Source organism: Poecilia latipinna, unplaced genomic scaffold, assembly GCF_001443285.1.
Source record: "Poecilia latipinna isolate Pla-1442-1.1 unplaced genomic scaffold, P_latipinna-1.0 Scaffold1126, whole genome shotgun sequence".
NCBI lineage: Eukaryota > Metazoa > Chordata > Actinopteri > Cyprinodontiformes > Poeciliidae > Poecilia > Poecilia latipinna.
The window spans coordinates 105,720-132,471 of NW_015113742.1; the positions used below are offsets into that span (position 1 = coordinate 105,720).

At 36.6% G+C, this 26,752-nt stretch overlaps 2 protein-coding genes across 3 annotated transcripts; both read right to left on the minus strand.

The window, feature by feature from the left end:
* Positions 1 to 158: 158 nt before the first annotated feature.
* mcoln2 (mucolipin TRP cation channel 2) lies at positions 159 to 20,013 on the minus strand. Of its 2 annotated transcripts, none has more exons than XM_015052706.1 (14): positions 19,872 to 20,013; positions 19,169 to 19,322; positions 17,292 to 17,465; positions 15,736 to 15,889; positions 15,509 to 15,587; positions 15,370 to 15,421; positions 15,120 to 15,219; positions 14,770 to 14,882; positions 14,357 to 14,506; positions 12,310 to 12,411; positions 11,877 to 11,999; positions 9,085 to 9,291; positions 8,476 to 8,615; positions 159 to 604 (listed from the first exon to the last, which is right to left on the minus strand). In XM_015052706.1, exons 1-14 carry the CDS (start codon positions 19,913 to 19,915, stop codon positions 568 to 570), a joined length of 1,629 nt encoding a protein of 542 aa, XP_014908192.1. In that variant the 5' UTR covers positions 19,916 to 20,013; the 3' UTR covers positions 159 to 567. The 2 variants fall into 2 exon arrangements, with proteins under 2 accessions (XP_014908192.1, XP_014908191.1); XM_015052705.1 differs by having other exon boundaries at positions 15,325 to 15,421; positions 19,872 to 20,012.
* A 1,494-nt stretch (positions 20,014 to 21,507) lies between these two features.
* Positions 21,508 to 24,365, minus strand: LOC106959876 (chloride channel CLIC-like protein 1). Its single transcript, XM_015052707.1, has 4 exons — positions 24,257 to 24,365; positions 23,390 to 23,536; positions 22,795 to 23,279; positions 21,508 to 22,665 (listed from the first exon to the last, which is right to left on the minus strand). Exons 2-4 carry the CDS (start codon positions 23,528 to 23,530, stop codon positions 22,605 to 22,607), a joined length of 687 nt encoding a protein of 228 aa, XP_014908193.1. The 5' UTR covers positions 23,531 to 23,536; positions 24,257 to 24,365; the 3' UTR covers positions 21,508 to 22,604.
* Positions 24,366 to 26,752: the final 2,387 nt, after the last annotated feature.

Here is a 26,752-nt window from a genome sequence, read left to right on the forward strand (position 1 = left end):
CAGTTTTACTCAAAACGGTTATGTTATGCGCATCAGTCAAAAAGCACATTCATGTTTCTACTTGCATCTTTGTGCGCCAAGCTGTAATTTCATGCAAAGACTTCTTTAAATGCCTGCGGCTGTTTATGCAATTTACTTACACAAGAAAAACACAAGTATAAGTTTTATAGCAAAATTTAATTCAACAGTTGAATAATTTACATCCTGCACTGCACAGGATCCATTTACGCAATGCCCTGAAAACAGTTCTTTGGCCTTGAAGTGCTTGTGGAGACCTAAAAAAAGGCCCAGTAAACTTTTGCGCCATACCCTGAAATACAATGGAATCTGCTACTATATTAAATAATTCATCTCAGTTCCAGGTCAGAGTCCAGATTTGTGTTTTCTGTAACACTTTATTGGATATTTTACCCCTGAACTCGACATGTGCCTGGATTTCTCTTTTTTTTTTTTTTTTTTTTTTTTTTTTAAAGGCAGGAACGTTTGAACTCTAAGACTCCCTCAAAGAAGGAACGTCCTGGTTCCAGAAACTTCCAAAAAGCAGCTCTCCGGGAAGTGGGCCTGCCTTCAGCTAATTAGTATGACATCATCAGGTGGTGGAGCCCTGCAGAGAGGAAACAAAGACAAAAAAAAAAAAAAAAAGACATGAAGCAACCGATCTCATGTGAAAGAACCGTTTGAATATCAACCGCATAAAATGAATAACGATTAATGGTGGATCTGAAATCATTACTTTCAGAAATCATCATTTTCATTCATTCCAAGGGTATAAGCCACCAAAGGTAGATCTCCAGATTGTTTTTTTTTTAAACATATTTTTAATTTAGTTTTAATAATAATCATGTCCACAGTTACACACTCCAAGGCAGTGTCCAGTACTGCAGGCTCACACAGTTGCAGCAACACACACGTTTCACAAATGTTCGTGATTCGTGGTTTTGACTGACGTCTTCAACAGAGCTGTGTAAGAGCTCTGCATGAGCAAACTGCAGGCTGCATGTTGGACAAGTATTAGTCTTTAATTCAATGAGAGTGTGACAAACAATCGTCCACTGATTTACTACACAGCACACTCTAGTGTTAGGTGGCTCTTAACTTCAGCCTGAGCTTGATGGCTTACAAGATTTGAAAAATGTGATGAAACTGCACCAAAAATCAATTATCGAGTCTAAACAGTTACACATGTGCAAATACGTGCAGAGGGTGAATAGGCAAACATGACAGGTTCTGTTTAAAGCTTTGAAAGTGAGTAAAAATCCTAATAACTTCATATCAGACAGAAAGATACAAGGCTTTTTTTTAAACTACATTTTAATACAATTAAACAGAATTGAGCAGTTATGTTGCTTTCAAATGGACTAGGTTATTTATTACGTGTAGTTCTTTGTTTATTCTTTAAAAAAAAATCCCAACTATATTTTGCCAGGTTTAATTTGTGAGTCTCCTAATTTCAGCTTTGTCTATTTTCTTTCAACCATAAAGCTGATGGAAGCAACACAAATTAATCGGATTTTTAACAATATGTATAGTTCAACTTAGTTAGTTTAAAATAATCTGATTATCCCACAAAGTGAAGACATGTCTGATCCAGCTCCTATAATAAAAAGGCTTATTTAGCTGTCAGAAAGCAACAGAATTTTTGCATCACGGCCTCTAAATGTCTTAGTCTCATTTAGAAAGTGAGGCGGAATTAGCAGTGGGATTTTATTACCGCACAGAAATGAGTGTGCAAAATGGTTAGTGGTGAACCTTACTGGATCTGTGCTTGCATCACCAAGTCAACCCAAAAATGACAGATGGCAAAATACACTTCACTCAGAAGTTTTAGTCTTTTTAAATCGATCAAAATCTCTGCTCACTATACTAAAACAGAGTAACAAATCCAGAAGGGTGAACGAGTCTTTTTTTTAAATAATGATTACTGCGCTTTCGCTAAATGCACACGTCTTCCTTAGCCAAAGCGTTTTGTCGTTTCCTAACAAAGTCAGTCCTTCTTGAATACACCCCAGGCCAGAACTGCCCACAAAAGACTCGGGAAGTCCTATGAGTATGTTGCACCAAAGTTGTCATAAAATATATCACAATTCAAACAAGAATCTGCTTGTTCAAACTGCTCTGGTACTCACATCAGTGTGAGTGTTCGGGAGGTCGTAGCAAAAGGTTATTACAGATCATTTATTGGAGGTTTGGAGCAATCATAGAGAGTCTTTCTATTTCTAGATATTCTACTGCCATGTGGATTCGACAGACACAAATCAAGCAGCATTGAGCAAATATATTTCAAGTGGGGTAGGATTAGATAAGAAAAAATAAATAAATATGAATTTTGCCAAGAGTAGGTTTCAAAAACATAAAAAGCATCTCGGATGCACACAGGAAATCCTGCTGCAAAGTCAAAGGAATAAAACAAAGGTTTGCACAACCAGGCTTCATAGTATTCCATGAATGTTCTTTTTTTTTTTAAATGCAGCTGGAACAAAATATGTTTTAACATTTATTTCGCAAATTTTCAGCTATGAAAAAGGGGAATTTTGTCTAAGACCAGCCATACTCATGCCACTGACCCACTCAGCCTCTCACTTCCACAAACATCCACATTTCAATCATGTTTTCGTTCTCCAGGGAGGAACAAGTCTTCTGAAAAACAAAACTCAAAGCTTTTGACCAAGAGGCATCTGTGCACAGCACAACATCCTCTTTTCCATTAAGCACTCACGTTTTAGCTTTTATTTTTATTTATTTATTTTTTGTTATTGGGACCAGCTGCTTTTATTGAACAGTAAATTGAAAAGAAATGGGGTGCAGAAATGGGGGGGGAAGACCTGCAGCAAACGGTCTGAGACAAGAACTGATTGTACCCCGAGGGGCAACAGAGGAGAAATAGCCTTCATCACAAAACCAACTTTTTTTGTTGTTTTTGGTCTTCATGGTTTTTTTTGTTCTTTTTGGTCTTCATGGTTTTTTTTTTTTACAAAAATAGATGGCTCTACATCCCGGTATTTGCTACAATTCTTGATTAAGTCAGAAAACTAAATAAATAATTTCAGACATACCAGAATATGCTCCAAGATTCTTTGTAAAAAGTATCAAATAGAAGTAAAGCTGTGTGTTTGTTGGGTTCTGTTTAAATGTAAAAGTCACAAGAACTGTAAGGTGAACTTGTAATTTTTAAAGTTTCCCTTCATCATCACATCACATATTGTCTTTAAATAAAAATGGAAACTTCTAAGAGCAATTAAACAAAAAAAAATAAAAAATAGGCAGATCCTTGCATTTCAACTTCCATCTTAAACAAGAATAAATGATAAATGCTGATAATAAATGAGTCCCATCATCAGCAGGTCAAAAAAAAAAAAAAAGAAAAGCTAACTGAATTCAGATCATATTTCATCCTGTGAGACGTCGCCATGTTTCCTCATCTCATCTATTCTCACACATCAAGACAAACGTACTCCGAAGATCAATTTAGTGAGTAGCAAGATGGTAACTGTCTCCAATTATACAGTCTGTGCAATTTGTCTTGGGTACTAATGACACAACTTACTCCATAATTGAGTTACACTACTCAGTCTTACATAATTGCTCCGTTACCGAAACTACACTTTAACCACTTAAGATCCAGAGCAGGAAACCCTAAATGGCCCAGAAATGGATCACAGCTCTAATAGGTCCAGGAAAAACAAATGAATTACAGGTTTGAGCACAAGAGTCTGGTGAGAGAAACCATATTGTGGTGATACAGCACTTTCCACAAGTATTGGCACCCCACGTAAAAAAAAATATATATATATTAAAAACCTTAGAATAAATGAGCTCTACGTTGCTATGGTGAAATCTTCTATGGTGACATTTACTGAGTGAAGGCAGAGGAAACCGCACATCAGGAGCAAATGTCCTTTTTTTTTTTAAAATGTGTCAAAAATATTTGGCATCCATAGCAACTGATCTGTTGGTTAATTCTGTACTTTAAGTTGATCGGCGTCAATTTCTAGACAGTTTTAAATAAAAACCCTATCCCTAGGTATACATGGCATTTACGGGTCACCATTTCTCTATCTCAACACTCGGTATTAAATAAAAAGGTTAAAACCACAAACTATGAAAAACAATGGTGGATGAGAACCCGGTTTCATTGTCCCACCACATAGTAGGAAGAATAAGGAAGTTGTTTGGAGAACTGCAACAACAAGTGGTGGCATCTAGGGGGGGGGGTTACCAAGTTGCCATAGCAACAAAAGGGTAAGATTTTACACACATATTCAATTATGTGTGGCAATTACAACAATGGAGGGTGTGTTAAAGAACATTTTTTTCAAACAGACTAGTGTTTAAGCCAAGTCTTTCAGTTCCATATCGGATGTTATTTTAAAATTATGCGAGTTCATACGACATAGCGAAGGATGAAAATACGCCATGAAAGTGATACCTTCTTAAATCTGTTGTAGCTGAAATTAAGTTTTTACCATGAACTTTCATTTAACATGTCTCGATCGAGTCCAACTTAGGCAAAAACAAAGTACACATTTAGAGAAAATGTGAACTTTCATTTTATTTTAAGCAATTTTAAAGTCAATAATCCAGTATTTTCAGGACTTTAAACATTCAGCCACTTTAAAATCTTGAACACACTACAATAAAATTAAAAACTTTTTTTTTTTTTAAAGGATTTACTTTTAAAAAGTTTCTACACTATTATTCGGTGTAGAATAGTGTAGAAGCTACACTATTATAGTGCAGTTTCTGATTTCATTGAAACATTTTCATCCAATGCACCCAGCACTCTTTAAAGGTCTAACTGTCTGTCCTATCATACGTTTATTTTACTTACAAAGCACATTTTATGAATATAAACTTCAAATTCAAAAGGGGAATAGAATAATGATGAACTGTTTTATTGCTGCAAAAAGTGGCACTGTGGCTCCTTGAGTTGTTGAAGAGTCCATAAAGAGTGAATGAGGCATTCGTGACTCAAATGTAATGTGGTGACCAAGACAATAAAACACCAGCCATTATTTTGTTAGGAAATTGTCATGTCATCTGATTACAAAAGAGATAAAAAAGAAGAAGAAGAAGAAGAAGAAGAAGAAAAAGAAGAAGAAGAAGCAGCATTTCTACTAGATGAAACTAGACACACAAGGGAGATTCTATTGCATTATCTTCCACATTAAAGCTAATGAGTAACTTTAAACCATAGATCGTTCAGAAGTCTTCCCACCAAACCACACTATGCTAAGAAAATGCTTCTGACTCTCGTCCAGCTCCAGTGAGAGAGCAGAGATTGTTTTTTTTTAAAAGGTAATGTACCGAGGAGAGGAAGTGGGGGACAGAGCGATGTTCTTCCTACTTTTCAGGATGCAGCTTCTCTGTGATCAGTCCATCACTGGGTGTGTCTGCATAGTTTCCACCACTAATTTCATTCCTCTCAGACCAAGTAAGGCCACAACCCAATCCACAATGTGGAGGAAACATCGCTGTTGGCGGATGATAGGGATCGACTCATTGGAAAGCAATGCACATTAAAAAAAACAAAAAACAAGAGTGTTACATGTCTCATTGGCAGCAACAAGATAAAACGTATGCAAATTGAGCTGCTAGCAGTGTTACTTCATAGCACAGTAGAGTTGGGACTGGCAAAAAGAAAACCTGACAGCAAGTTATTAAAATCTAAACAACAACAAAAAATAAAAGGTTTTGATAAATGACAAACCATAAACTGCAGCTATCTGTATAATACATTAGTTTATTCGGCTTAGGTTGCTCTCCTAACACTTCAGTGTCGAACTTATCACTGTTGGGTGCTGCAGTGGCACAGGGGTAAAGTAGAACCCACTTAAGGAGGCCTTAGGCCTTGACGCGGCCGTCACAGGTTCAAATCCCGGCCTGATGACCTTTGCTGCATGTCTTCCTCTCATTACTCACCTTCCTGTCTGATCATGCAAATAAAAGCCACTAGACCAGCGACGTCAAACTCAGTTTCATTTTGGGCCATATCAAAACTCTGAATGTTCTTAAAGGGCTGGTTGTGCCCAAATGGGTTGATAAAACCCATTAAAGTGTTAAAAAAACTTAATGGCTGTTTATTTGGTTTTGGTTTTAATTAATTATTGAACATCTTTTCACAGTGATCAGTCCCTTCAGGACTTTTGATTGTTTTTTGCATTTTTTTCCCCAATCAAAATCACAGATTTTGTGGCGCTAATTTAGGAATATGTGTAAGAAATTTTTCTGATATTTGCACTAATGTGTGAGGTTAAATGTGTCTTTTTATTACTCATCGTATCAATCACGAACTATAACTTTACATCAAGCAAGGCTGAAGCAACAGTCACTTTAGCCAAATGCTTTTGGCCAGTTTTGAGAAAAATGTTCAGTAAAATCAGTAAAAATGTTGGGATTTGTTGATTTTGTGTGAATTTTGTGGATTTGTGAAAAACTGGAGACTTGTTGATGTAATTTGGAGTCTAGAGGGCCACATAAAAAGCTGCGGCGAGTTTGACACATGCGCACTAGACCAACATTTATATAAAGAAAAAGAAACCCATCACTGTCAAAGAGTTGAGGTTAAAATTATTCATGCACCTGGCAGATTTAGATTCACTTCCCTTTCAGACAATGTTAAAAAAAAATTGGTAACACTTTATTTGAAGGGGTGTGCATAAGCCTGACATGATACTCTCATGAACGTGACATAACACCTGTTATGAACATGAAGAAGTCTTTATGAATGTTTATAACTGTTGTCATGAAGTGTCACTCAGTAAATAATGACACTTTTAATGCAAAGTTCCATTAAAACTTGCATAAAATGTCCATTAAAAGTGTCAACTTTGCGTTACAAGTGTCATTATTTGCCGAGTGACACTTCATGACAATTATAAACATTTATGAAGACTCCTTTAAGTTCATAACAGGTGTTATATCATGCTTATAACAGCGTCATATAAGCGTTATGCAGACACCCCTTCAAATAAAGTGTTACCGAAAAATCAAATAACCCTCCAAAATTTATTAATTAATGAACAAAAAAATAAAAAGGCATGGTAAACATATAAACTCTTTTCAGTCATTAATGGAATCATTACAAGAGTCACAGTAATCACGCACTTCTTATGATCACTGACCAGGTTTTTTATATGAATTTATTGTTTTGTTGTTTATATTTGTTGATGAGCTCCAAGTCTTGGAGGTTTAAAAGCCTCCTTGCCATCGTCAAGTCTAGTCCTTGAGAGCGACTGTTCTGCAACTTCAGGACGACAGGCACCAGATCTGGGCTGTTAAACCATCCACTTAACTCATTTAGCCCTCACTTTGCCTAATACTGTACGACAGAGGATACAGGTTGCCTGGTGTAATAGAAAATGCTATAATGTGCTCCTCACCCTTCGTCTGCTTTAGGTTGTTTGTCCTATTGTACGGTTGGTCAACCTGCTCACACGTAGACGCCTACAGTGTCATGACAGCAGAGGAAAGATTTTTTATCCTGGATACTAAGACACTTAGTCTTATCCTGGACACTTATCAACCCAACCCAGATAAGTTCTGGGTTGCTTCCCCAACCCAGAACTTATCTGCCCTCTTTAGCATCAAAGAACAACCCCCTTTCCTTAACAATAGATAAATGGCAAAACCATCTTGAATCCTTGGTGCCTAACAATCAAAGATTCACACCTATAGTCCAATCAAGCCTCTCTACTCTGACCAGAACCTATAAATGGAAGCCATTATCCACTATTAGGCATTATCCACAATTTTTTCCACCAACTTGAATGTTATATTTCCGTTTGTCTGCAATTTGACAGCAGAAAGCTTGAACAAGTCAATATTTCAAACAAAGTTTCCGCTTCATAAATTAGTTCTTTTGTCAATAATCATTATGCAATGTCCCAGTTGGACCTTGAAGTTGAAGTTTTTAAGTTCAACACCCTGAAGTCAGTGGATCCAATATGGCCGCTGCAAACACAAGCGTAATAATAGCTACTGTTATAAAATGTTTATTTGAACCTCATTAAATTGATTGCACATGTAGTATAGTACAGTTAAGGTGCAGCTATTGGGGTTGAATTGAGAAAATAAAGCTGGAGCCCAGCAAGCGATGTAGCTTTTATACTTCATCATCCATTTCTAGCTGGTATAAATCTGCCAGCATGCATAAGGCAAATGGGAGGATGCAGTAAAAGGAGATGAGGAAAAGGGGATTTGCATCTCGTTAAGCATTAATAGTTTCCTTGATTTTCAAAGCCACAACTCAAAATGTTGACAGTAAAGCTCAACTTGGATACAACTGTGGCCGTGTTGGTAAATGAAACTGGCACCAGATTAAATTAGGAGAGGAAAACCTGAGAGGACTGGGCAGAGAGAAGGCTGGGTGTTTGATATAATTGAAAAAAAAATTCTATAATTTTTCAGGTGTAATTTCTCAAAACTCACGTATTTGAACCAGGTTGTAATTTTAGAGTATTAGCATTGCTGTCATACCGTTGGCAGCAGTAGCAGTGTCGTATAGAGTTACTGAGCTCAACTTCTGTCTGGCCAATTTCTTCTTGAACAGGAAAATCTTTATGTCCCAGAAGAAATTTCTGCAGGTCAGTGAGTGGGAACCCGTCCCTCTGGTAGTTCTGCAGACAAAGGAAATACACAAGGTTAGAGAAGCAGCACATTTCAGATGAGACTTGGGAGAATCGTCTTTGTTAATTTCCCCTTTAGCTTACACGTTTGATTGCACACAACTAGGCCCGTCGCAATAATCAAACAAATCAATTAATCGCATGATAAATTAAAACAAACTCAGTTATTTTCACTGGCTTGATTTGTCTCTTTTTTCTCTCTCTTTCTACCAAAAACTGGATGATAAAAGTCTTCAGTTCAAGAAGTAAATGAAACTGAAAAAACCTACAGCTTTTTATTTTTTTAGACAGCTGTTGGTCTACCACATTAAATCCAAATCAAATGTTAAATTTGAAGAAGCATGTCCAAATGTGAAAAGGTTCAGGGGATATGAATACTTCTGCAAGGCACTACTGTGTATCCAAGTGTTTCAAGAGAGCTGCCGTTTTCCCCATAGACAAGGAGCGCAGGTTTGTTTACCTTTATGGTCTCATAAGAGTCAGTGATGAGGGCGATGAAGAGGGACAGCACCATGTAGATGAACAGCGAGATGAAGGAGTAGAGGTAAGCCCGACTGAAGAGCCACACCAGGATATTTTTGTCCTTCAGCTGGGCAAAGGTGGTGAACATGTCGTCGCCGTTCAGCAGAGAGAACAGACACTCTGCAACTCGACTCAGGCCCTCAAACTATAGGAAGAGAAGGCGAGAGACGAGTGATAAAGTGATGCAGGTCTGTAATGTGAAAAACACGTTTGCATTTAAAATCTTACACACAGAAACAAATGGGTAAATTCCATACATGAAGAACCTGGAAGAGAAACTGAAATAAAAAAAAAGGAAGAGACCCAAACAAACTGAATCCAAAAAGGGAGCAGAAAAGAGATAAATAACAGCTGGCAAGAGACTGAAGGAAGGATAAAGGAAAGAGGAGTCCTGAAGGTCAGACATGGACTTCATCCATGAAGCTCTGGTCAGCCAGAGACTGATGGCATCTAGAAACAGCATCCCTCTGCATCTCCATGGATTCAAAGCACAATACTCTGAATGCATGTATGGAAAGTGGAGTTTTATTACATCCTCTGTATATTTACTGGGGTGATAAACAGAGATTCCTGGAAGGGCTGACAGGAACTTCCCTGGTCAACTTTCTGTAAATATTTCAAGTATTGATAATTAACTGCTGTAGTGAGCAAATTGAATGCCTTACAATGCCACCAGGGTGCCTGCTCATGAGCACTGGAGTTCGTTTTTATATCAAATATTAAAAGGATACAAAAGTGACGGTGAGAAACCAGAGAGTGCTACAGGCTTTGATAACTTGATGTAGTTTTGAGTAGAACAACAGTTTTAGGTTTGCATGAATGCATAATCAGTGTTTTACTGCTTGAAGTTAAGGGTTAAGCAAATTGGTAAATATTGAATCACTATATAGTTATGCCATAAAAAAGGAAGAAATCAATTATGTTTATTTTGGTCAAAAGAAAAACAAACTAAAAGGAAGGGATGTAACAAATAAGGCATTCAGTTGGGAGTAGAATTACTTTCCAGTTTAATTAAAGAATAAAATAACAAAATACTGCACATTAAATTACAGTGCGCAAACTAGGCTACTTCACATCATGTTGAAAATTTTCTTCTAAAAAGTTTGTTCCAGCCAAATGTTTCCCATAAAGAAAAAGATTGATGGCTGAGCAGCTGAAGCTCATCAACAACTTTTAGATTAACTAAAGCAGCTGATATAATGCCGTCTGAACAAACTTACCTCTGCAGGCCACGACTTGTTTTGACTCCCACGTGCGGTCAAAACTTCCGTAAATAATTTATCTCGACAGAGCAGGATTGTTAAAACACACGGCTTCCCGGTGCCGCTTGCTGGCACGGGATTTCTCTGTCGCCACAACCAGCTGTGCTCCTTTGGAGAGGTTGCTGAATAATTAAATGGTGGTAAAAGTCTTAAGTTGTTAAAGTGCTGGAACATTCAGAGCCTGCTTCATAAACTGTCCTTCACCAGGTTTCTGCATATATTGGTTGGTTTCTGTAACTACAGCCTGCAGAGTACAGATTTTAATGTGGTTCCCAGTCTTAAAATGGATAACCATGATGTGGTGGTTTATAAGTTTACGGATGAATTGAGAGTCATTGAATATTTGTTTTAATTGCAGCCTAAATGATTTTACACAAACAAACACCCCTGTATTGAATGACCACACATTTTCAAGCATAAAGTGCTATAATTTAATCCAGAATATGCATGTGTACTCAGCTTCATAATTTCAGACTAACTGGGGGGAAACACTGACATCTAGTGGATGAGCTGTGTCATTACAGCAACTTAAATGTAAGAGTATTTGTTTATTCATTTACAATTATTTTACAAAAAAAAAAATTCTGAGTCATTTTCAGCCACAATAGTCGAAATGAACTAAACCAGATATCTAACATAAGGCATGCATCTGCAGCTTAAAAAATAAAATAAATACTTCCAACAACACTTAATACAGTTTAAGGCTAATCTGTTGAATAAATGCAAAATGTATTTATTTTTTGTACCGTTTTGGCTAATTGCTCTAAGTATGTTCTTCTTTCAGCAAATAATCGTTACGATAACCTTACATTAAACTTTTTGGCTGTTTATTTTATGACATCCCTTCATTCTGGGGTCCCCCCCCCCTTTTTTTTTTCAATAATGGCTACACAACCATTGTGTCAGTCCAAAAATTTTCTCACATCTTCAGAGAACATAAAAACTGTAAAACTTCTTTTTTTTTTTTTTTATTTCCGAGTTGGTGTGTATTTATCTCTTTACTCTTAGCAACCCGAAACCTGAAAAGGTTACATTTGTGTTTCTTCTTGTGATTCATTGATGAGGCAAATATAAAATATCAGATTTTGGAAACAGAAATAAGGTACATCATCAGGAAACTACACAAATAAAAATGTGTTTAAGGATGTGGTCTCCAAGTTGGGTTTCTATGAGAAGGCTGCCATTGTATTTCTATTCCAACCCTGACCTCCTCAATTACTATTGCTGATGTTGGTAGCTTATGCACTCTTGTTAAAAGGAAATTTTGAATGGAAATGCAGTTTCAGACATTTGGACTTCCTGTGTTTAACCACACACATGGCCTCAGCAGTTCTGCATCAACAAACGGCATTAGTCACCTAACAGCAAAGACTTTACAGTTCTTCTGTGGCGAGTTACTCCACACCTCTCTCAACATGACTCAGTGCAAGTTCTTGGATAAACAAACCTCTATGTCTGCAACATTTACCTTTTCGTGGTACGGTCCGAGTACGATCCACCCGCAGAACGTGTAACCGAGGTAGATCATCCCAGCGCAGCAGCAGAAACGGAGGACTTTAGGAAAGGCTGCTTTCATGGTTAAAATCAAGACCTGCAGGCATAAATGTTAAGTTGTTTTACGTTTTAGGCATGAAGCAAAAACACTAAAACGTCCAAAGATGAGAGTTTAACGTCCATGTTAAAATCTCATCTGAACTGAAAACAACCTGGAGTACTTCAAATGTCCAGCAGGGGGCAAAAGATTTGCAGAACAGCAGGAAACTATTGTGCCCAATCAATTCTGATTGCTACTTTGTTTGACACAACACATAAAAAAAACAAACAAACATGTAGCTAAAGAATTATAAAACAACAACCACTTATTAAATTCTTCTGTTCAAATAAAAATGCTCTGAACTCACATTATATTTCTGGAAGTATCCAAGGTACCTGATCACCCCGACCCAGACCAACAACGTCGAGGTTCCCAGGAAGATGCTGCACACATCATAACTTGTCAGACTCTACAGGAGACAAAGAGTGGAGAGAAAATAAGAAAGAATATAAAAGCAGCATGAACATATCAAGAGTTCTTGTTCAATAAGAGTAAATAATAAAAAGGAGGGAAAAAAGTTAATTGTGTGTGACTTCAACTTTATTTTAAAAGTGAAATCACAATACAACATGCCCAAAATACAGAGCACACAAGATAGCTATATTCATGTGAGTATTTTCATTTGTAAAAGTTAACGTGAAAGACTTTATGCAAAGCATTTGTAATTAATAAATTACTTTCTGGTTCAGCTTTTTTATCTACATGATGCAATTTCATACCAAAGTTCGCTCACAATCACGTAAATGGCTGCAGGTGAGTTTATTACACTGATAACCAGATGTCAAATAAAAAGTGACACCAACCAGTTATCTAGGCACTTGTCTGCAAAGATAGATAATATAGTAATATGTTATATAATATTATATAATTTTTATAATAATACAAAGTCTCTTTTTGACATTGACATTACAATAATATTATAAAAAGTGCCACAATACATCTCCATTTGTTGAACTGCACAAAATTAACATGTAAAGATCAAAAACTGTCTCTGACAAGAAAGAACTGAAAACAACCTAGAGGACTTCAAATGTCCAGCAGGGGGCAAAAGATTTGCAGAACAGCAGGAAACAATTGTGCCCAGAATATAACTTCGTACTGCAGTCCGAAGCATTTATCAAATTTTTAACTATAAATCTTATTTTCATGCAACAAGTTTGTTCTCAATACATTGATAAATGTGTTCTTACACAGATCAAAACATAAAACATTTTAGGTAAGTTTTTTTTTTTTTACTAGATCTGTACATGATGTCAACAGGACTATTAGGTCAGATTCCTACCTATTTATTATTTATTTAACATTTAATTCTGCATTATTTTTTTCATGATCGATGATACTAGTATTTTTACTGGATAAAATATAACAAAAAGTGCAAAAAGCAATATATCAATTACTACAATTTGAGTTGTGGTGCTTTTGAATTAAAACGTGTTCCCAGGCCCTGCATTGTTAGTGTGCCACTGTCTCTTAATGCATTACACATTTCTGAGAGGTTTTGGGGTAAAAGCAAACTTTCCTACACCCGATTTGATATGAAATGTGATATTAATGGCTGGGAAACATCTAGAACAGCGTTTCTCCACCCTGGTCCTCACCGCCCTCCTGCTCTGCATTTTTTAGATGTGCCTCTATTCCAGAACAGCTGATTCAAATGATTGCATGACCATCAAGTACTACAGAAGCCTGTTAATTACCCAGAGATACAATTCAGGCGTGTGGCAGAAGGGAAATACCTAAAACATGCAGGACAGGGGGTCGGTGAGGACCAGGGTTGAGAAACACTGATCTAGAATAAAGAAAGATCGGTTGCACGTGTTCACACAGTAGGACTCTGTCTTTTATCACCAGGAATACTTTTGGTTGTAATAAAGGGAAAAGCTTTGGAGCTTCATTTCAGCCTGCTGACTAACTGTACAACAGGTTGGGGAGGGGCAATGATGCATTCCAAATTATTTTGTAAAGATAGAGAAAACTCTAGTCACTTCGGTATTCCTCCTGTAACCTAATTTAAAAAGACTTTATTCTGTAGGATTAATATGATTTCTTTTTTTTAAAACTCTGGTAACTGGTCAGACTTTTGTAGAATATAGTTAAGCAATCAAAGTGCAATGGTTTTAAATGAATAAATGAATTTACATCATGACATTTTATACTCGATAGGAGTATAAAATGCCGAAAATCTTAAAGTGAACAGTACATAAGCACAACAAATGCAAAAGAAGTCTCAATGATGCATCAAATACACACTGACCACATTACAGGAAGCTTTATAGCCAATTATGTCAAACTAATCAACAAAGAATTAAGTCACATTAAAGCTTTAATGCGACAAATTACATTATGGAGCTTACCTTTGCCTGAATTTCCATCTTCAGTATGGAGCCAACTATTGCCAGCAGGTCACTGACAATGACCAACAGGTACCAACCATTCAGGAACTCCTTCTGGTCATCCTCACACACTTTACGATTAAAGTTCTCTTTAAAGAATTGAGAGAATCTCTTGTGAAAAAAAAGAAGAAAGTCAGTCACTTAAATTTGATTCCTAACAAAAAAAAAGATCACAGAAAATGTAGGTCAGCAAGTCTAAACGGTAAATCTGAAATATTTTGATAAGATACATTTTTATCATTGAAGTTTTGTTTCAAAAGGTTCTTTTGCTTAGATGCAGATTTTTCCCAATAATCGTTAACCAAGTACAGAAAGAAACAGATCAGTGGACAGCAGGAAAAAAGAATAAAAAAATGTTCTTTATTATAGCTGACCTGGAGTAACTTGACAGCCAGTATGATTGAGCGCGTGCACAACGCGGCTGACGTTATGCAAACCAGAATGACGAAGCCATCAAACACCAGCAGATAGTGTGTGTTCTTCTGAGCTGAAAACGACAATAAAAAGGAACGGGCTGAGTGTGCGCTTATCTCCTTCACAACCCCCTCACACTCACTGCTGACATGAGTCTGCAAGAAAACGCCTTTTAACAGAGAAAAGCTTCCAGAAGGAAAAGTCTGATAGAGATTTCACTTAGAAAACGTGTGAGTGAAACACAGAACGAGTGTTTAACTGGGTAGAAGAGAAAACATGGATTTGATTGAGAAACAATTCTGAACTTCACCTGTTCCAGAGATCTTCCAATCTTTGCATGTATTGCTTTCGGCATCTATGTCCAGGAATAACTTGACCTTTCCACTATGACATTGGTTGTCAAATATAATCTGAAAGGGGGGAAAAAAAAAGAAAAGAAAAGTGATTTTCTAGTACATTCCAACTTTGGACCAAATAATTGATTTTCACCTATAAACAGCAAAGAAAATCTATACAGTGACATGGAACGAGTAGCAGTCAGGTAGCTCCCGGTGTCGAACTGTCTGCAGGTTGATTCCCTTCAGGTGGAAGCTTATCGTTATGTCAACAAGCCTTTAAATAAAAAAGAAAAAAGGTTTGAAAAGTTTTTTATATTGGCGACTGATATGAAGAAAAAACAGCACATACACATGACACTACCTGTAGAAGTCAAAGCTGAAGAAAGATGCATTCTGGGTTCTCCACATGTTTGCAGTTCTTGGATCATGTGACATACACTCTGAAATAGAAAGAAATACATTTGGGAAAAGAAAGTACAACAAAATAATTGCTGCTATGCATTTGTATAAAACAAGTGCAATTCACAAAAAAAAAAAAGTTTCTTTTAAAAATGTCCCATACAGGATGAACATTTCAAACCGGCCTACCTGTTTCTAGGTGAGCATCGATATCATAGGCCTCGTCTGAAGGCTCCAGGTTGCCTTTTCTGTAATACTCTTTACAGATACTGAGAGGCAGCAGCTTCCCATCTTCCTCTGCATAGCTGATGGGGCCAACAGAGAGCTGGCCCAACTGGCTGTACTGTAAAGATCACAGGCTTCAGGTGAAACAGTCTCAGAGTAAAGTGGATTGAGGGTCTCCTTGCAATGACCCCACAGCAGACCGAACATCTGCTATGGGGGGGGGGGAGGGGATCTTCTGTTTTCGCTTTTGTTTTCTGTCCCCATCTTCATAGCTAATATAACCAAGCAGTGTTAACATGCATGGTTCCTGACACAACATTGTTAATATCCTACCAGATAATGCATTCAAGCAGTCCTTTGTGATTGCAGTACTTTACAAATTTATATTAGGGAGACTATTGTGATTCCAGCACATAAGATGTCTTGCACTCTCATCTCTCGTCAGCTGGCTACTTTTAAAATAACTGGGCATCCAGCTCATCCTTGATAAAATGTTTGCAATCTTCTGTAACTATTGTCTATCAGAAACACTTTTCATAAAGAGCTAAAATGCTTGCTACAAACTTTCCATTGTTGAACAAGTAGTCAGTAAAAGGCCACAAAAGCCACCTCACAAAAGTTGTTACACGAGTTGTTGCACGTTGTTGAGGTTTGCAGTTTGTCCTGCCCCTTCAATGTGACAGAATAACACAAAGTAGTGTGTAATGGTGAGATAAAAAGAAAATGACATGGTTTTACATTTCTATAAAGAATCGTTTAAAATGTTAGCACTTAAAATCATTTTAAAAAAACTCTCACTTCAGTTGCAAGTTACTTCACATTTAGACAGTTTTGTTCTCTTTGCAAGATAGCTAAAGTTAATTTTAGCCAGCTATCTTTAGCTTGGACAAAGAACATCTAGTCATAAATTTGACTCATGGAAAGTTCTTAAAAAAAAACAATGTGTTCTTTGACTAGGACATTGCATAATTCCACCATCTTATAACAAGAGCAGCTTCTAGTTTGTTTAATCTCCTACATGGATTTCTTATGGTTTTCTTTCAACAATGGGTTTCTTCTGGACCACATGACTAACGTTGTTTTGTTGATAAACATTTGCAATTGAGCCTCATCTCAAATTTATAAAAAAAAAATCCTAATTAAGTTTAACAAGTGACAAATAGGTGTTCGAAAAAGTCAGAATTAGTGCAAAGGTTACATAAGAGCACCATTTTCTAGTCAGTTCCTGTTTTTATGAGATCACAAAGTGTATTCAGAGGATTATTATGCAGCTTAATTATTATACAGTTTCTGCACTGCAGTCGTGTCTAATATGTGCAGGATTCTTCTCAGATTCCAGGAAACATAATGCTCACATCGCAGGGATAATTTATATAAACTAGTAACTGAGACAAAATTTTCTACAAACTAGACAGTTAAAGCAAGTCTCCCACATTAAGTTTCCTAAAAGTCTCTTTTTCCTTATTCTAAAAACCATCAAAACACAAAAATCAAACAGCAGCTTTAATTTCTGTACTTGCCTGATCAAGGATGTAAAAGAGGCTGTCAAACACAGCCTGCTGTGTATAAACAGCTACGCTATAGTCATCCTCATCCGCCCCAGTGTATCCTTTCAGGAAAAGGTTTTTCAGGGCAATGGTGGTTTCCTCCTTATAGGCAACCACCAGCTGGTTGTTGAGGCCAAACAGGATGAGCTAGAAAGAAAGAAATGGAAAGTGGACATTTAACCAAAGCCAAACAAACAGCATTATTCAGGAGGGTAATTTACTTTTGTTTGTTTTTTTATCCCCAAAGATGTCTAGGTTTTTCATGGTATCAATTCATTAAGTTGTGGGAAATATTCCTCTGAAAGGTTGAGCCATTTTGAGGGAACAGACTGAATCAGAGAACTGGATTTTGAGCTGAATATTGATTATGTCTGGAGCAGTGGCTCGGGAGGCAGGGGTGCGCTCCAGTAACCCGTGGGGTGGGTTGGGTCCCATCAAATCTGGTGACTCTGGAGGCCATTTGAGGACAGGGAAGCTATGGTTATATACAAGAAACCAATTTGAGTTGATTTGAAATTTATGGTGCACCATTCTGCAGGAAGTAAGGTAAGGTATTTTTTTTATTTATATAGCACATTTTCAGCAACAAGGCAATTAAAAGGAAATACAAAACATAATAACAAACCTAAGAAAATAAAAAAAGAGGAAAGAACACATTAGGGCAAATGGCAACATTCAGACAAAACAAAGACATAAGTGAAGGCGGTGACGTCACAGGGCCATGAAACCAGGTGGCTGAGCCTCCCGGTAGAAGTCCGATAAAGGTGTTGTTATCAAGGAACGTCCTTGAGAGCACTCAGCTCCACAGCTGCATGGACAACAGGAGGGGGTGAGGTGGGAAGGAGCGTTATCTTGACATTTCTTCAAGGAGATTGGAAATATGCAGCCCTTCCAAGGTCACACAGGGAAAGCCAATTCAGAAGCAGAATGTCTTAGGTCGGGTAGATTATAAATTTCAATCTTTCCTAAAGTCTCTCCGATACATCTCAGTTACCAATTATCCAAATTAGTTTGGTCGTTCCACTGAGCCAAAACTAGCAACTTCTCCAAGATCGATTGCATCCCGTTAGTGAATTTTAGAGTCCTCAGCTGGGCTGCGAGTCTCAGCAAGACTCGCATCCAACTTGTGTCTTTGTCCACACCAACAGTCTGAGTGTTCGCTAGTTTGGCCAAGTCATCAGATGATGGCTATACAGTGGTCATTAAGTGACGGACACGGTCAGCGTATGAAAACTCACACTGGACTGTGGCATCTAAACAATGCTAAGAATCTGCACAAATGGGGTCAATCATGTGTTCCCACACCACTAAACCGTCACCAGCAGCTTAAACCATTGATACAGGTAGGATGAATGAACACTTTCTGATCATTTTTTTCCCTTAATTCTGACCTTGTCAAAGTAAATGGACTTAGCAGAGCAGGAAATAATTTTACATTCTGTTTTTGTCCAATTTTGGCTCAGTTTCCTGTTATTAGCTGGCAGAGGAGGCACCGCACATGATGCTCTGCTGCTGTAGCCAATCAGGCTAGAGGGTTTGCACTTCGAGATGGTACACCATATTCAAGCTGTTCTGAAAACAATATCTACATCAGGTTTAAAATCACTTTGAATCCCCTCTCACCATTTCAATGTGCTGTTTGAATTTCATCTAGTTGCATCCATTTCATCTAGTTCCCTTAACAAGTTGCTGTCATTTGATTGGCTGTTTTGCTGGAGTTTCAGGGGTGTGAAACTTAGGTTTAGTTTGTTTAGAGAAATCTCTCAGGTACATGTTCACATTTTTCCCCGAATAGGTGCGTAACAGATGCAGCATTATCATCCTAACTTGAGGCTGTTCTTTATACATACTTGTGTAGTGATCATGACGATCTTCAGAATCTGGACTCCCATTTTCCAGGGTATGTGTCGACGGGTTCTGTACTTCTCACAGGGGCTCATGAAGTAGTATCTCAGGTCATCTCTCAGGGTCTCCTCATTGATAAGATCCTGAGTCATGTCAGAGCTGCAATGAAAACAGGAACATCAGGCAGGAGTAGATGGACCTTACTTGTGTGTAAACAAAGTGGTGCTGCAGAGGACAAACATTAAAGCAAGCTGATAGTCTCTACCTTTTTAACCTATTTCCTTTGCAGAAAGCAACGGAAAGCTCTCCGGAAGAAAATGCAGAAGTGACACTGTGAGAGAGCAGTTATTTCCCAAGTAACAGATGTTTTGTGAGGGGGTAAAAAACCAACTTCACACAGAGAGTACAGTGCCTGCTTTCAGGGTTTTTCCAAGGTTCAAGTCCAAAGTAAATCAGTCAGTGCGGGGCCTTCTTTCAATATTTTCTCAGTCGTTTGCCAACCGCAGACACAGCACCAATCTCTTCGTACTGCACGTTTCTGTGAAAGTTTTTCTAGCGAGTTTTAGAGGGGGGAGAGGGAACTTTAGCTTAGTTTCTGTTTTAGTCACTTTGAGAGTGAGACCGGGCAGATGATTGAACTCCTAAATGGGATTATTACTCATAATTAAAAAAAAATAATAATAATAACAATAATAATAATAATCTTACCTAACGGAGTTCCTCCTATCAAGATACCGAACCAGTAACTCCATGATCGATGAGCCCCGTGAGAAGCACCATTTACTCGTGAGGTTGTGACAGCGATCACAGACCACGAGTAAAAAAAAAAAAACTCCCTGCAGCTGAGCTTTCCTGTGTGGCGTCCAGTCAGCCAATCAGCAACCGAGTTCAGGAGGGGCTCAGGTGCGCAATTTGTGGTCAAAGAGTCAACTATGGAGCGCTACAACAGCCAAATTAACAGAAATGCGCTAAAATATTCTAATTTAAAATTAGAATATTTTTTAATGGTTTTTAAATCATTTAAATGACTATAATCATTTAAGTGATCATAGTTTTTTTTTCACAGAGATGACAAATTTATCCTTTCACCATATTGTGTCCAAAAAGTATGTTGTAATAAATCAGTAAATAAATCTACTTTGCAGTATTTTCAATCAAACAAGTTTCTTGTACATTGCAAAGTTCAACAATAAGGCAGTTCAAAGTGTTTCATGTCATAAAAGCACAACAATACAAAGTCATTAAAAACACCATACACCAACAAATATTACATTTTGATGAGTGTCATCATCAAAATCATGGATACACATTATGTATGTTGGTCAATGTTCCATTTATTTAATGCAGCTCTGAACAGGTGGGGGGTTAGCATTGATTTAAGAGAACTGTGTTTCACCAGTTTTGCAGTTTTCTGGAAATTTGTTCCAGATTTGAGGTGCATAGAAGCTGACTGCTGCTTCTCCAGACCAGAACCAGAAGACTTGAGAGGTTTTCAAAGTTTCTCCACAAACTGAAGAGCTTGCAAAGGTTTTGAGATCAGTATTTCACCTTAAAATTATTTTGAATACTACAATTTTTTTGTGTTTTTCATTAAAAAATGATTTGATAATGACCAACCGCAGGGTTCTTTTGTCAGGTTGTTGCTTGTTTTAATGGTAGTTATCAAATACTAGCACCCCTGTGACCCTGCAAGGATCAGTGGGTATAGATAATGCATGGATATTACAGTTATGTGCCTTTACTTTGTATTTCTTTATTTATTTAACTGCTGAGGGTCAGAGTTGGGTATTTTTTGATCATTTTAATGAGCCTCTCCCCACTAAATGGACATGCAATATGCATTCATGACATCCATATGTTGGTTTATGTATACCATGTGTTCTGGTTGATTTTGTTGGTAGACGTGCTGCTGGAAGCTCTCAGCTTATACAGTAACAGACTGCTTGATAAGGAGAAATAGAGAATTAAAAAAAAAGCTAAGACAACTTTGTTCTTGAAATCTTGTTAAATAACTTAAATTCTGGGGAAACGAAACAGAATCCTTACACTTTCAAAAAAAAAAGTCACATACCTACATCTGCAGTTTAATTTCTCATCTTTATCCCCACCAAACTTCTACCTCACTTTATTTTCACTCTAGATAGAAAAACAGAAAGTAAAACAAATCATTTTTTCTTTTTTTATTATTATTATTATTATTATTATTATTCCAGAGGCATTACATGTAATTTCTCTGGTTTCTATTTTATTTCAAAAAGCTAACATTTTATGTGATGTGGTATAAAAATAGAATACAAACAATATTTCAACATCTTTTTATTACAAACAGGAAGTGTAACACCAACTGTGCAAAAGTACAAACAGTAAAAAGAAAACCTTGAATCCCTTCAAATATTACAGAACTTGAGATGTTTTAACATTTTCAATGACAGGCACACACAGATGACTGGATGCTTATCTGGGTCTGTAATAACTTTATTACATGGTTGTCTAGTTCCTGGACACATTTACTAATTACATATTTATTTATATAAAAACCAAGCCCATTTTATGAAGAAAGAAACAATGTCTGTGCAAACCTTAAAATCTTTTTAAGCACAAGTAGAGTCAGGAAGATTTTTTTTTTTTTTAAGAACAAATAAAGCAAGAGTCCAATTTCCTACCGCAGCAGTCAATATGAGCTGAAAATCCAAAATATCCTTCAAGAATGTCAAGTCCACTTTTAAATATTAATCCTAATTTTAAACTTGTTAAATGTTAAATGTATAATGTGGCCTCTGTTTTTGCTTTTTATGTTGCATGTCTTACAACATACCTGTACAAAAGGACATCTGTATCTTTGACAGTAACTCACAAAGTATGTAAAAAATATTTGTTTTTAAAGTTAATTGCTTTATAGTTTTTAAGAATTTAAGCAAAATGTATTGCACTCATTCATATTGTCTGCACTATTTTTATATATCTTATAATGACTTTAATTTCTAGAGAAAAAAATAATTAAAAAAATTAAAAACAGACATTCCAAAATTACTTAAATGTCAATATTTCAAGTTGTAAGTGTTTAATGCAAACAAGAAGCTTAAATTATCATACTAAACCAAGTATTTGGTTATTGCACATTCAGGCTTCATGAATCTATCCTTTAGTATAGCTCCAGCACCGTGATTATAGGAAATAGATAAAATATTTAAACCCAGTGTTAAAAAAAAGTCTGAACTAAATCAGTTTAAGAGAGAATCAATGTAAACAAAGTCCTCCTGATACACTCAGCTCTTCCTTAATGCAGCCACAGTGCTGCAGACCAGATAATAAACTGCTCAGTGTTGGTTCAGCTTAATTTGAATCCAATTACTGCACTTCGAAGTGAACTGTCATCACTGATAGTAAATATTGATGTTATTTAGCTTTGAGCTTTAAATACAGGTAATCCGTTGGAGCTGATCATATTTTCTGAGCAGAAACATTTTCAGTATGAATCTTTGGGATGCTGAAGCCTTTTCTCCTGCATGGACAGATTAGCAAAAATGAGTCCCATTTTTCCACATGCTGTGACATCACAACGTTACAGTGTTAAAATGTGCTTTCATAATCTTAGACTGATTTAGCTGAATGATTATAATAACTAACTCACCTGTACGCCCGAGGTGCAGGTGCTGTGGCGTCTCCACAAGGCTCATCATGAGAACCTTCCTTCTCTGCTTTTACTTTTTTATTCTTTGCCTGTGAATAATCTAATTTAGGTTGATTGCCTTTTGCTTGGTCTGTTGGAGTCACAGAACTAAACCTGACTTCCTCCTGTATCTTCTGCTGGTCTTCAAAGCTGTACTTAACAGAGATATTATTCCTCTCATCAGTGCTTCCCTGGCGCCCTTCAACGTCAGGAACCTCCTCAATATGTGGACGGCCAGCACTTCTTAGAAACTGTATATTGATCTCTCCCTTGGTGCCGTTGGGTTGGCTTTGATGAATGACAATCTGCTCTAACCTGACATTGTCATTTTGGAGTTGGTTAGGTGCTTGTGTATTTACATTTCTACCCTGGTTTCTATACAACCAGGGTAGAAAACGTCTGGGTTGCTGATGGAAAACTACTAGCAGTCCTCCCATAAGAACTACCTATCAGTCCAAGACATAAAGGTGGAAAACAAAGTCAGACTTAAATACCAGTGAAGAGATATACTGTGGATTAATTTATTAGCGTGAGTGTCATGATGACATACCTTTACCAAAATGAATATGGTGATAATGATGAGGACTAGTGTCCAGGTTAAAAGTGGCAGATCTTTGAGGAGTGCTCGAAAAAAACCACCTATCCCTTCTCCTAAGGCCTTCAGTGGCTCTATGATGAAGGTGGTCAATGTGTACATAAATGCCTAAGAAAGGAAAAAGATGGATGTCATGATACAACTTTCTGTTCATGAGGTATATATTTATTTTCTGACTATGAATCAGGACTATCTGTGTGATTATAGCCACGTGAATTGATGAGCAAAGACTTAAACTGCTATGAGGAACATGGGAGTTTTCATGACTATATTTCAGTGTATATATTTATTTCATATTGAAGAATCATGCAATACCTTTAGAGACCTCATGCAACCTTCTGTTTACGAAAAGGAAAAAAGACTAACAAATAATTATTACCCTTTAAAATAAAAATCAAAACAAAATTTATGTTGTGTATATTACATTTTTAAGAGCAGTCAGTCAAAATTACTGTAGAGTATAGGAAAACATAAAAGGGGGCAAAACATTCACCACAGCAACACTGAATAGTGTAAAAGGACTTGATGCTATGAGAGAAGCAATTTTGTTTTCCTCATGCAGCACTTCCTTGTGGCCACTGTTGATATGATATGATATGATATGATATGATATGATATGATATGATATGATATGATATTGTTGCCACAATATCATCTTTAAAATGTTAAGTCCTAAAATCAACAGTAAAAAAGACACTGGATAAATGTTGTTATTTGCAGGCAAAAACATTTAAAGTTGCTTTGAACATCAACAGAAAACAATTTCAGACCAAGCAACTCCCAAATCCAACATGGGATTAGCCTTGCAACACCAGCAGAGAGGTTTACCTTGAATGGCGGTACCTCGAGAAACGGGTCAATTAGCAAGATCTTTCGGTATTCCTCACAAGGGTCTCTTTGAAAAGTCCAAGTGGTTCTGAACCATTCTGAAAATAAAAAAAACTACAATCACAAATGACCATACAGATTACAGTTGCAGATAAAAGCTTTACATATTCTCTGTGCCATTTTCTTCACTTTCCGTAGTATTACAAATGCCTCAAAAGGGAAAACTGAAAGAGTGGAATTTAAATCATGAAATATAAATATAGGCAAAAAAAATACTTAGACATTATACATGCTGTCCTTAGTATCAATAGCTTCAAAAACAAAAAAGCAATTTAATATCTTATTTAATAGCTTATAAAATTTCTGAATATGAACATTTTGTTTGGGAGCTTCTACACTATTCATAGCTGATAATAGATATTTGACACTTGAAGTTCTTCTGACCCACCACTGATTGCAAGCTAGTTCAGTATTGACTCTGTGTACAGTAAATAAGTGCATTGTATGCATTTAGTCACCTCAATGTTTCAGAATATATTAATCAAACTTAGGTTAAGGGTTTGGGTCTTGGTTTGGATCTGTACAGTGTCATGAGCCTTTTTCTACTTTCTCTAACTGAAGGATGTTCCAGTCCAGTTCTTGAGAGCTACAGTCCTGCAACGTTTAGATGTGCTCCTTCTCCAACACATCTGAATCAAATGAAATTGACATAGTTGAGGGTTGTAGCTTTTGAGAATTTAACTATTGTTACTTCTCCTGCACTACTACTGCATGTGCAATCCATCAACTTACTGATTTCATGAGAAGTTGTTTCTGGCAGAAGAGATTCTGTGAAGTTTAATGATGCTCAAACTTCACAGAGAAATGTGTCTGAACTCTTCAGGTCTGAACTTTGCTAGCTGTAGTTTAGGATGACACAACGTCCTAACCTGTGTTAAATGTTAATAAGCATTTAAGCTAACCAGCTGTCCATCTCAAAGTACTTTTATTTCATGTTTGATTTGAGGGGTTGTTCCAACCATCCATCAAACCCACTTATCCTTGCCAGGGTACCCATAGAGAGCCAAGACATGTACAGTTAGAGCATGCTAACTCCAAAAATGATCCAGGCTGGGATTCAAACCTATGACCTTTTTGCAATGAGGTGATTGTTCTTTAAGTTTATTTGTGGTGTTTCCAAAATGCTCCTTTCAGATGTTGCTAAATCTCATCTTGAAGTGCCAGCTGAACCATTTAGGTTATGTTTCTTTCACAAAGTTTGATTTAATTTTATCTTTAAATGTAAGATGATGTTAAAGTTCAGTAGGTTTATACATTTCATGTAAAGTTCTAGATGTTCAACAACTCAGATTGCTGAAACAGCTGATCTTTCTTCTATACAATTTTATCAAATTATTTTTTAAAGATTATTTTTCCTCCAGCTGTGTCTCCTGTTGGAAGTTTGCTTTTGTTCAAGAGACACATTTTGATAACAGAGTCAATAAGCCTATAGGATAGTGCGGTTCCCATCTTATGTGTTATAGGTGTTAAACAAAATCGTATTTAATTTTCACAAGTAATAAAGTGAGAGTAATGCAGTCTAATTCTTTAAAGGTTGAATGCTTCCCTGTAAATCAGGATTCATAACCTTTACGTTTTTCCCTGACTTGACCAAAGAACCAATTTCATTTTAAAAATCTGTTTATTCTTAGCTCTTTCTGGCTTACCTAGAAGACTATCAAACCAGCTAAGATTCTGTAGTCTCATGCACTCTTGATGGATTATTTCCACTTTCATGATTTTGCTCTGGTGTTTTGCATAGGCCTCCTAATCAAATGAAAAACAAAAAGAGAAATGTAAATTGTTATACACTGAATGAGAACAAAACTAAAGAAGAAAATAACAAGCTCTGTTTCACCTTGTACAGATAGAGCCAGTTCCAAGGAATACTGACAAAGAAGGAGATGGCAAATGTTGTAATGAAACACTTCAACCATGAAACTCCTAGCCATAGCACAATTAAGAGCATAATTAAGACAACTATAGAAACGGATCCAATCTGCAACAGAGAAGAATAAAACTAGTTAAACAAGATTGAAATCTCCTCAATCCTGGAGGAGTTTTCAAGACTGAATAAACTCAACCTTAAGTTTTCTTGGTCTTGAAACAACATCTATTATTTGAATTGCAGGTTCAAATTACAATACTTTGTCGCACAGCACCAAATTGGATTTCATAGCTTTTAAATTAAATCATCTGCAAATTGCATGTAGGTTTTTCTCCGCTTCCATTTGCATGAACTATTACTGAATTCTTTTTTTAATCATTTGTAATTACATGTTAAAGTAAAAGTGACATTTTCCCCAAATTTGTAGTAAAATTTAATTTTCAGCAATTACTTGCAGAAAATTAAATTAGAAAGTAATTTTCTCAGACCTAACTTTAACTTGAATAAGTTCATATTAATTCTTCACCATAATACTAATGCTTAAACTTAAGAATATATTTGATGGGATA